The 11716-nt window shown below is 40.1% G+C and overlaps 1 protein-coding gene across 1 annotated transcript; it reads left to right on the top strand.

Annotated features, from left to right (window-relative positions):
* The first annotated feature begins 1977 nt into the window (after nucleotides 1–1977).
* On the top strand, nucleotides 1978–10710 carry LOC138890529 (uncharacterized). Its single transcript, XM_070173923.1, has 6 exons — nucleotides 1978–2172; nucleotides 2485–2663; nucleotides 2782–2925; nucleotides 3672–3804; nucleotides 10268–10344; nucleotides 10620–10710. The coding sequence occupies exons 1-6, from the start codon at nucleotides 1978–1980 to the stop codon at nucleotides 10708–10710; spliced, it is 819 nt and encodes a 272-aa protein (XP_070030024.1).
* Nucleotides 10711–11716: the final 1006 nt, after the last annotated feature.

Consider the following 11716-nt stretch of genomic DNA (forward strand, 5'->3'; position numbering starts at 1 on the left):
ACCTCCTCGAGGTGCTCCAACGCACCCTTTTTCAGCGCCATACCAGATAGTTCTTTCTGCCCGCCAGATGTTCGGGGTTCTTCTAGCGAGTATTCAGGTCCCTAGGGTTCTTCTGGCTCCTATTTCAGTGCTATACCGAAGAGTTCATACCGCCTACCGTCTGTTTAGGCTTCTTTCAGTGGGTCTACAGGATATCAAGGTCAGACATTAGGGTAGCAGGTCATCGCACCGTGGTGTTGTTTCGAGTAAGATTTGGGTCATATGAGGAGATACTACCCTAGGCTTCGGGGCAAGGCAGTGCAGCAGGGTTAGAAGCCCATGATTTTAGTATCTGTTGCCCAGCCGCCCAGAGGCGGAGGACGAATTGGTAGGGTTTGTCTTAGAGGTGGAGGCCAGGAGGGGACAGATCAGACAGCTACTGCTCAATCAGGTGGAGGCCAACCAGCTAATGCTCCAGCCATATTCTATGAGTTTTCAGCCAGACCAGATGCATTGGCCTCGGATGCCATTACAAGTATTATTTTTGTCTGTGGTAGGGATGCTTTAGTTCTATTTGATCCAGGGTCTACCTATTCATATGTATCATCTATGTTTTCTCATTTTCTAGATATTCCTCGTGAGTCCTTGGGTACTCCTATTCATGTGTCCACTCCTTTGGCGATTCAGTGGTTGTGGATCGGATCTACTGGTCATGTGTGGTAAAATTTTATGGTTTTAAGACTAGAGGAAACCTCTTGTTGCTTGATATGACCGACTTTGAGGTTATCCTAGTCATGGATTGGTTATCCTCATACCATGCCGCCCTATATTACCATGCCAAAAGTATTACTTTAGCAATGCCAGAGTTGCCAAGGTTAGAGTGGAAGGGTTCCTTAGTTAGTACATCTAGTCGGGTCATCTCTTTTCTAAAGGCTCGACACATGGTCGAGAAAGGTTGTTTGATTTATCTAGCTTATGTTTGGGACACCATCGTAGAATCTTCGATGATTTATTCAGTTCTAGTAGTCGAGGAGTTTGCCGATATGTTTCCTTCTGACCTTCCTGGCATGCCACCGGATCGTGATATTGATTTATGTAATGATTTGGCTCCAGGAACGCAGCCAATATCTACCCCACCGTACCGCATGGATATAAAATACTTGAAGAAGTTGAAGGAGCAGCTTGAGGATTTATTAGCAAAGGGGTTTGTTATACCGAGTGGATTATCTTGGGGTGCACCAATGTTTGTGAAAAAGAAGGATGGGACTATCTGGATGTGCATTGACTACTGCTAGTTGAACAAGGCTAACATCAAGAACAAAAACCTATTTCCGCGCATTGGTGATTTGTTCGACCAGTTGTAGGGTGCTAGGGTGTTCTCTACGATCGACTTGAGGTCCGGGTATCATCAGCTGAAGATTCGGGACTCAGATGTTCGGAAGACTGCTTTTCGCACTAGATATGGCCATTATGTGTTTCTGGTGATGTCCTTTGGATTGACTAATGTTCCAGCAACGTTTATGGACTTGATGAACATGATATTCAGGCCTTATTTTGATTTCTTTGTTATCGTCTTCATAGACAACATCTTGATATACTCACGTAGCCTAGGAGAGCACGAGTAGCATTTGAGAGTAGTGATTTAGACCTTGCAAGAGAAGAAGTTATATGCTAAGTTCTCCAAGTATGTGTTTTGGATAGAGTCAGTAGCATAGGTCATATTGTATCAGGAGAGGCTATTAAGAAGGATCCTAATAAGATTAAGGCAGTTCAGAGTTGGCCACGTCCTACTTCAGTGACTGAGATTAGGAGTTTCCTAGGGTTAGCAGGTTATTATAGCTGATTCATGTAGGGATTTTCATACATTGCAGCACCTTTGACTAGATTTACCCAGAAGGTACTCCTTTCCGTTGGTCCGATGATTGTGAGATAAGCTTTCCGAAGCTCAAGACAGTTTTAACTACATCAGCCGTTCTAGTGTTGCCTTCTAGTTCAGGGATGTATACAGTATATTGCGGCACTTCACGTGTTGTCTTGGGATGTGTATTGATGCAGGAGGGGAGAGTTATTGCATATGCTTCACGTCAGCTGAAGATTCATGAGAAGAATTACCCTGTGCATGACCTAGAGTTAGCAATGATTGTTCATACTCTTAAGATATGGAGGCATTATCTGTATGGGGTGTCATGTGAGGTTTATACTAATCATCGCAGCTTACAGCATTTGTTTAAGTAGAGGGATATCAATTTGAGGCAGCATAGATGCCTCGAGTTACTAAAGGATTATGACATCAACATTATTTATCGTCCGGGCAACGCAAATGTAGTTGCGGATGCCTTGAGTAGGAAGGTAGAGAGTATGGGTATCTTGGCATTCATTTTAGTGGAGGAGAGGCCACTAGCTTTGGACATTCAGTCTTGTGCTAACAGACTTGTAAGGTTGGACATTTTGGAGCCTAATCAAGTCCTTGCATGTGTTATTGTTCAGTCTTCATTATTGGGGTAGATCAAGACTCGACAGTTCGATAATCTGCATTTGGAAGTTCTCAGAGAAACGGGGCTACAGGGTAATGCCAAGGAGGTTTCTATTGGCGAGGATGGTGTTCTGCGACTCCAGAGTCGCCTATGTGTTCCTAATGTCGATGGCTTGAGGGAGAAGATTCTTGAGGATGCACACAGTTCACGGTATTCCATTCATCCAGGTGCTACGAAGATGTATTGTGACCTGAGGCAGCATTATTGGTGGCGGCGGATGAAGAAAGACATAGTGGAGTTTGTGGCTTGGTGTTTGAATTGCCAGCAGGTTAAGTATGAGCACCAGAGGCCAGGTGGCCTACTTCAGCAGATGCCTATACCTGAGTGGAAGTGGGAGCACATTACTATATTTCGTAGTTGGGCTGCCGCAGACATTGCGGAAGTTTGATGCAGTTTGGGTCATTGTCGACAGGTTAACCAAGTCAGCACACTTCATTCCGGTAGTGACTACTTATACTTCAGAGAGGTTGGCTCAGATATATATTCGGGAAATAGTTCGGTTGCATGGTGTGCCTATTTGCATCATATTAGATAGAGGCCCTTAGTTCACTTCCCATTTCTAGAGAGCCGTACAGAGTGAGTTAGGGACCCAGGTAGAGCTTAACACAGCATTTCACCTACAGATCGATGGGCAGTCGGAGAGGACATCTCAGATTGTGGAGGAAATGCTAGAGCATGTGTGATTGACTTCAGAGGGCAGTAGGACCAGTTCTTGCCTTTGGTCGAGTTTGCTTACAACAATAGTTATTAGTCCAACATCGAGATGGCTCCATTTGAGGCTCTATACGGTTGGCGATGTCGTTCTTTTATCGAGTGGTTTGAGACCGGTGAGGCTAAGTCATATGGTACGGATTTTGGTGAAAGATGCCTTAGAGAAGGTAAAGTCGATTCAGGAAAGACTTCGCATAGCACAGTCCAAATCGAAGAATTATGCGGATCAGAAGGAGCGTGATGTGTCATTCATTGTCGGCGAGAAGGTCCTCTTGAAAGTCTCGCTTATGACAGGTATTATGAAATTCATGAAGAAGGGAAAGTTGAGCACAAGGTTTATTGGCCCATTTGAGGGTTGAGGCGAGATGGGGAGGTTGATTATGAGCGTGCTTTACCTCCCAACCTATCCGTAGTTCATACAGTTTTTCACATATCTATGCTTCGGAGGTATCACGCTGATTTGTCCCATGTGTTAGACTTCAGTACTATCCAGCTAGATGGGAGTTTGGGTTTTGAGGAGGAGCCAGTTTCCATTGTTGCTAGAAAGGATCGCCATTTGATATCCAAGAATATTTTTGCGGTAAAAGTCAAGTGGAGGGGTCAACAAGTCAATAAGGCAACCTGGGAGTCTAAAGAGGACATGTGGAGCAGATATCCCTATCTTTTCCCTAGCTTAGGTACTTTTCTATGTTCATTCGAGGACAAACATTTGTGTAAGAGGTGGAGAATGTAACGACCCAATTGGTCATTTTGCTTTTTAGAATCTCGTTCCCCAAAATAAGACTTCTCGCACTTGCTTTAACTGATTTATGACTTTCGGGGATGGTTGGTTCGAGATTTAGAAGAGTTTGTGTTGAAATCGGAACACTTGGTTCCTTAATGTTGGCTTAAGAGTCCAAGTTTAACTTTCGTCAATATTTTTAGAGAATGGACCTGGACTCATGTTTTGGCATTCCTGGAGGGTCCGTAGTAAAATATGGGATTTGGACGTATGCCCGAAATCTAGTTCCGAGGTCCCTAGCCCGAGTAATGATTTTTTGCTAAAATTTATTAGAATTAAAATCTAAGGATTTAAAGAAATTGAATAATGTTTGATAATATTGGTATCTAGTCCGTATGTTGGTTCTGGAGCCCAATACAGGTCCAATATAACATTTAAGTCATGTTTGTGAATTTTGGTGAGAAATGAGACTAATTTTACATGATTTGGATGTCCGGTTGTAAAAATAGGAATTTCAAATGTTCTTAAGGATTTCATGTGTTTTGGTGTTAAATCTGTGGTTTTAGATATTATTTCGGTGATTTGATCGCACGAGCAAGTTTTTATGATGTTGTTAGACTTGTGTGAGCACTCAGTGTGGAGCACCGATGGCTAGGGTGAGTTTTGAATGTGTTTTGGGACTGAAAAGACTCTAGTTTTTCTAGTGCTTCTAGGAAGTGTTGTAGGTCTCGCAAATGCGAGGAATTGTTCGCATTTGCGATGACCGCATTTGCGAGGAAGTCTTCGCAGCTGTGAAGAAGCCTGAGTTGGGCAGTTGTTGCATTTGCGACATTTTGTTCGCATTTGCGAACCCAGCAGAGTCCGCATTTGCGACCCTAGCAGGGGAATGCCCAGGTTTACATTTGCGATGGTTTTGTCGTAATTGTGTCTTTCGCATTTGTGAACATGACGTCGCAAATGCGATATCAGAGACCTTGACACAACTTTTTAAAACGGGATTGAGGCCATTTATTTCATTTCACTTCTACACTTGGGCGATTTGGGAGCTTCCAAAGAGGAGATTTCAACCTAGCATTGTGAGATAAGTCATTTCTACTTAATGTGAGTTTTATACTTGGGTTTTGGGTAGATTAGCACATAAAAATTAGTGAAAATCATGGGATTAGAGAAAAACCTAGGATTTTTATATAAACAAGATCTAACCACGAAATTTGATATGGAATGGAGTAAAAATCATATATTCTTGATCCTTTGGTTATGAGTAACAACTTTCTTCAAAAATTTCCGGAATCCGGGCACGTGGTCCTCGGGATGAATTTTAGGAATTTTGCATTTATAGTTGGGAAACTACTCTAATAGCTAGAATATGAACTCTTGAGCCTTTATTGACTAGTTCTTACCACGTTTGATTAGTTTTCGATCGTTCGGCTTTGAAGCAAGGGTTTTGAGCATGTTCTTGAGTTTGGGAGTAAGATTTGGAGCAAGGAGTCTCCTTTCTAACGTCGTAAGAGGGAAATAAACCCGTAGGTTAATTAAATAAATGCTTGTGAATATCTGTGCGGGCTACGTATGTACGTGGTGCTGAGAGTCCGTGTGTAGCTACTATTATGCTAATCGTCCGGGTTGTTTAGGACTCGTATCATGCTATACATGCAAATGCCTATGTTTTTGCTTGATAATGAGATCGCTTAGGACATGCTAGAAATTGTAAATAATTATAAACAAATACACACACTTACTTGAGAACATGCATGAATATTTTTTGACTATAAATGAGAAATGTGTGCTTACTTGATAAAAATTGCTTTTTGTGGATCGGGCCGATCGCCTCGCTAGAAATAAAAGCATCTATAGTTTGCACCATTCGACCATCCGGCTGTGCACCGTTTAATATTATGTTGGACTAGGCCGTACGACCTCGACATAAAGTGCGCATGTTATTTATGTGGATTTTATCCATAATTTACTTTGCTTAAATGCTTTGAAGTGCAAATTATTATGTGACATGACTGAATTGATATATAGTTTTCTCTTTGATTATGATACTATCATTACATTCATGCTATTTATGATTAGCGAAATTCTTAAATGTAATTGATATTGACCTTAGTAAGTGTCAAGTCGACCCCTCGTCACTACTTCTTAGAGGTTAAACTGGATACTTGTTGGGTACTTCTTAAAGGTTAAATGTACTCATACTATGCTTCTGTACTTAACTGTACAGGACCTGAGGTAGGTGAATCTAGCTATCCAACCGGCGCGTACCCCTGATACTTTATCAAGAGTTCTAGGTGAGCTGACCCTTGTGAACCATTCAGCAACATGCCAGAGTCTCTTCTTTTCTTTTGTTATATCTGTCTACCCTATCCCAGGCAGTAGGGTAGTTATATTCTTTTGTATATTCTACTAGTTGCCCTAGTACTTGTGACACTGGTTCCTAGCAGACACATTGGTGGACTCTCATTTTGGGTTGTATATCTATTATTATGGATTGATGAATTATCACTTGTATGAAATTTAAGTCAAGAACATGATGGGATTGTTTGGTAAAATAAATGAGAATTTGCTATTTGACTAGGGTTGGCTTTCCTAACAACAGCGTTGGGTGCCATCACGACCTATAATGGAATTTTGTTCATGACATATCATAATTGCAATTAGAAGGCTGGGCCAGCAGAATTTGCAATTGCGAACAAACCTTCGCGAATGTGAAGGGAGTCTAGGAGGGGTATGTATCGCAAATGCGATCTTTTGTTCACATTTGTGAGGTCAATGATCGCAATTGCGACACTTTTCTTGCATTTTTGAAGGCAACAGGAATTGTGAAGTCTTCGCAATTGCAGTAGCCCCTATGCAATTGCGAGCTTTGCATTTCCGAAGTTCAGGTCGTAAATGCAACATCTGCAGTTGATAACCTTGGGCTTAGACAGGATTTTTCATTCATTCTCCCATTTTTCAAAGCCTAAACTTCAAGAGGTGATTTTCCAAAGACCATTTCTTCCCCAAATCATAGGTAAATAATTCTTAACTCATTTCTTTCAATCTACTACATCTTTTTACAGGATTTTATCCTAGAATTTAGGGGTTTTCATGGTGGAATTGGGTGATTTTGGGTAGAACTTATGAATTTCGATATTTGGGGATTTAGACCTCAAATTTAGGTCGGATTTCAAAACCAATTGTATATCCGGCTCGGGGTGAATGTGTAATAAAGTTTTTGTCCGAACTTCAGGTTTTGACCAAGTAGGCTCAGGGTCAGTTTTCTACTTTTTGGGAACAATGCTGGGTAATCGATAATTATGCAGTGGAATTGATTTCTTTAGTGTTAATTGATGTTATTAAGTTAATTATGACTAGATACGAGTGGATTGGAGGTGGAATCGAGAGGTAAATGGTAATTGAGCTTTGAATTACCTGTTGACTTGAGGTAAGTGTCTGGTCTAACTTTGGCTTCAGGAATTTGGGATCCTCGACTTAATTGCAATGTGAAATTCCATGTGTGTGGCGTATAGGTGTGGTGATGAGTACGTATGCACCGCAAAATTATCCATTTAGCATGTTCCCTTCCCCGTTCTTGATATATTGTTTTTCTGTCTTAACTGCTACATGCTTATTGATATTTCCATGTCTAATTGCTTCTTGTTAAATGTTGTTTCTCTATTGAAGTTATCAATTGTTCCTTAGTTTCATTATATTACATTATTGATTTAAGTTGGTTTATTGGTGCTTCATGGTACACTTTGGTTGGCCTCGCTATGTAGTATTTAACATTTTCCATAATTATAGATTTCCCATTGGTTTGGTTTGAGGTATGAATGTTGTGGAGGGTTTTGAGCTAAATTGTGAAATACTTGTTCTTATATTTTGATTGGTACTGATATAGTGGGATCGGGTTACACACTGCAACAGGAGGAATAAGGGTGAAATGTGATTGTCTGGTGGTATCGGGTTGCATGTCGCAACAAGGAGTAATAAGGGTGGACAGATGGGATCGGTTTATGCATCGTAAAAGGAGGAATAAGGGTGATATATATTGCGAAGTAATAAGGGTGAACTTGTGGGATTGTCTTGCACGCCGCAACAAGGAGTAATAAGGGTGAATGTTCATATTGTCGTTGTAATTCTCTTAAGGATTGAATATAGTTGAATACTGGCAAAATATCCGGGTACCTTATTTACCTTGCTGTAAGTTACTATTTCAATTTGTTCCGTATTTCCTTTTTGTTTTATCATATATTGTTGCAGGTTATATTGTATAAGCCCTGCCTTAGCCTCATCACTAATTCGTCGAGGTTAGGCTCGGCATTTACCAGTACATAGGGTCATATGTACTGATACTGCACTCTGCACTTTCTGTGTAGATTTCAGAGCTGGTAGTGGCTGATCAAAGGGCCGGTTGCTGATATTTCATCCAGGAGACCCAAGGTAGTCATGCTGGCATCACAGGCATTGGCATCCCCTCCTATGTTTTCCTTATTTCTGTTTATTCCTTTTCAAAACAGAGGTATTTTCTTTTTTCAAACCCATACTTGTAGTTATTCATAGAATGTTCGTGAGTTGTGACACCAGTTTCTGGGTGGTAATAGTTTCAGAGTTGTTAACAACATATATAAAACTGGTTTAATATGTACTTTCGCTTTTATTTCCGTTGATTTAGTTTTGTTAAATCTTAATTATAAAATGTAAAGGAAAAAGGGTGAATAGGACTATAACATTGGCTTGCCTAGCAAATGCGATGTTAGCACCATCACGGTCCCGATGGTGGGAAATCCAAGTATGTCAACTCAGTCCTACCACCCATGAGGCGAGGTGACTGCTCTAGAGACTTTGAGGTACATCTATCGCGTCCGCAGACCGAGGAGTCCCTTTCTATTCTAGCTTTTAAACATTTACCCTTCTGTATTTCTTTCCTTGTTTGATATTTTGTATTTAGACATTGTTAGATATTCAAAGGCTTCTGTTTTCGTGAGTTTCCGGGCTTTAGGATAGTATATTCGATTCTGAGAAGTTGTGTTGTATATGCCAAGTGACATTTTAAATATTATTTCATTCAGTTAGTTTTGGCTTTTGTTTATTTTTTCTGCAAGTTTTGTTTATGTTTCGCATTGTTAGGCATACCTAGTCGTAGGGACTAGGTTCCATCATGATGGTTCATGGAGGGCGAACCGGGGTCGTGACATCAGCCAGGTTTACTATATTTTAACATTTAAATGATATTTTAAAATGATATTTGGCTGAGAATCATGTTTTACTATTGCCTGAGTAGCTTGTGAGTATTTTGACTGAGTAAGACCGAGGGCCTATGTTGTGAGGAAACATCGGATTATGAGTATGAGGTCGAGGGCATGAGATATGTACACCACAAGATGGCTTGTTGATATGAGGCCGAGAGCCTAGTGATGATCCCTCGAGATGACTTGATATTGTTCTTGGTCCGTAAGGGGTTCCTCCAGGATTCTGCACACCCCCAGTGAACGCGGGTACCCATTGTGATGCGAGATATGGCCCGAGGGGCTGGTATTGTTATGAGATATTGCCCGAGGGGTGGAATTGTTGACATTTTGCCCGAGGGGCGAATCTTTATGTGTTTATCTTTCTGATTTGTCTGTCATTACCTATTTAATTGTTGAAAGGTATTTCATGAAGTTTAAACTGAACTTAAATGACTTTATATATCTTTACTAATTCATTGTTTTTACTGATTTTCACTGCTTCATTGTAGCCTATAATATGCCCTACGTGTTTTCATATATCTTAGTCATTTATTTATGATTATTACTCACTGAGTTGGAGTACTCACTTTACTCCCTCCACCCCGTGTGCAGATTCAGGCATTGTTGATTCTACTAGCGCGAGTTGAGATCTCTCGGCAGACTTTGAAGTCCATGAGGTAGTTGTTTGGCGTCCGCAGACCTGTGTTTCTCCCCCTTTATCTCATTTCTATCTCTTTATCAGATGTAATAGCTTATAGACTTTTCAGACTTATGTTAGGATCGATAGATGCTCATGACTAGTGACACCCCGGTATCGGGCTGTGTTGGATTGTTCTTCCACAAATTTGTACTGTTGGCTACGTAATTTTGGAATATTTATCATATTTTTGACTTAATTCTCATTGTAAACTACTTACAAACTGAAATGGGTAAGTATTGGTTGGCCTTGTCTTCACAAGAGGCGCCATCACGACCGGATCTGGGTTTAGGGTCGTGACATATACTTCGCATTAATCTTATTTTGGTATGTGTATTTTTTCGTTGGTTAATTATTTTGTTGATTCAGCATGTTCTATGAAGTTTAATATGTTTTATCCCATTATTTGTAGGTTTTCAATCTAAAATTCTTTGATCATTGGAGTACAATTGTGAACACAAACAAAGGGAGGAAGACATTAAACATGTGGTAACTAAGAGAAATTGCAACTGCCGTGGAGACAAACTGGAAATTGCCGCTGGTGGACTTTATTGTCTTGTGCTTATCATCGATAAACTGAGCTAGCTATTATAATGTCATGAATACAGTGAGTCTGGTAAAGTTGCAACTTTGATCCCATAATGATTTGAAATATTCTGCTTTTCTTACACGTTGCTTTACTTATTTCGCAGTGGGTTCCAATTGTTACACCTAAGTTCAATCAGGACAATAGTGCAAATGTAACTAGATCAATTTAATTGCAGGAAATTAGGAGACAACTCTACTTCAAAGGAAGTCCTTTTGGTAAGGACATCAGAAAGGAAACGAGATCAAAGGGAACAAGAGCGATCCTAAATCAAAGGAAGTCAAGTCATCAAAAAGGATACAAAATCAAGTCTAGGCATTAAATGATGACATAGCAAAGCCAAATCAAAGGACAATGAAGATATCAAGAAGGAAACATATCAAGTTCAGTCGCTAAAGGAATCAAGCATGAAGATACTGAAGATTGGTCAATCAAATCAAGTCACAAATCACTCCCCTGATTAAGGATATGAAAGGGAAGGACGTAAATGAATCTAGCCCATTTCTTGTGCAGGATTCGGAGGTACCCCCTTGGGTCAAATCTCTTAGAGCATTTTGTGCCTCAATGAAAGATCAATCTACAAAGGCTACCCAAAACTCTCCTATAAGAAGACTGGAAAACTCAAGAAGACGATTATGCAACTACATCATCTATTTCTAAGCCTTTCTAGTTCTTAGTACAAACACTATATTCTTAAGTCTACAAGTATCACAAAATATAGGAAGAGCTAGAACACAAAAAGAGAGTTGTATCAACATCGAAAAGAATTATTGTTGTTGTACATCGTTAGTGGTGAATGAACTAAAACCATTAGTGTTGTAAACTTTTATCAAAGATCTAAGAGAACCCTAGTAACCCAAGGAAAGTGGAGGTAGGTACCACACCGATACTGAACAAGTATAAAAATTATTGTGTCTTCTTTATCTTTCTGCTCATTTAGTTTATCACTACATAAATCAATCAGTGCACAAAGTCTAGTCAATTAAACTCGTACTTAGTCAACTAAGATTTTTAATCGGATACAATTCACCCCCCCTCCCCTTGTACTTTCAATTGGTATCAGAGAAAGACTCACAAACTTTGCTTAACAACTAGTGGAGAAAAAGATCATGGGATCAAATACAGTTGTTGGAGCATTATTTCAAGAAGGAACCTCTCAGGTATGACCCATATACTTCAACGGTCAGCATTTTCCACTGGAAAATACGCATGGAGACCCTCACCATGTCATATGATATTAAGGTTTGGCGCATGATCATAAAAGAAAATCTTCCA

The sequence above is a fragment of the Nicotiana sylvestris genome, chromosome 4, assembly GCF_000393655.2.
Source record: "Nicotiana sylvestris chromosome 4, ASM39365v2, whole genome shotgun sequence".
Lineage (NCBI taxonomy): Eukaryota > Viridiplantae > Streptophyta > Magnoliopsida > Solanales > Solanaceae > Nicotiana > Nicotiana sylvestris.

What these genes read in the sequence shown, in the direction of transcription:
- LOC138890529 (XM_070173923.1), top strand. Translation starts at nt 1,978, where the DNA reads ATGTATACAGTATATTGCGGCACTTCACGTGTTGTCTTGGGATGTGTA. An exon ending in GAGGATGCACACAGTTCACG is followed by an intron (nt 2,664 to 2,781) that starts GTATTCCATTCA and finishes AATTGCCAGCAG; the next exon opens with GTTAAGTATGAGCACCAGAG. An exon ending in TATCCAAGAATATTTTTGCG is followed by an intron (nt 3,805 to 10,267) that starts GTAAAAGTCAAG and finishes CATTATTTGTAG; the next exon opens with GTTTTCAATCTAAAATTCTT.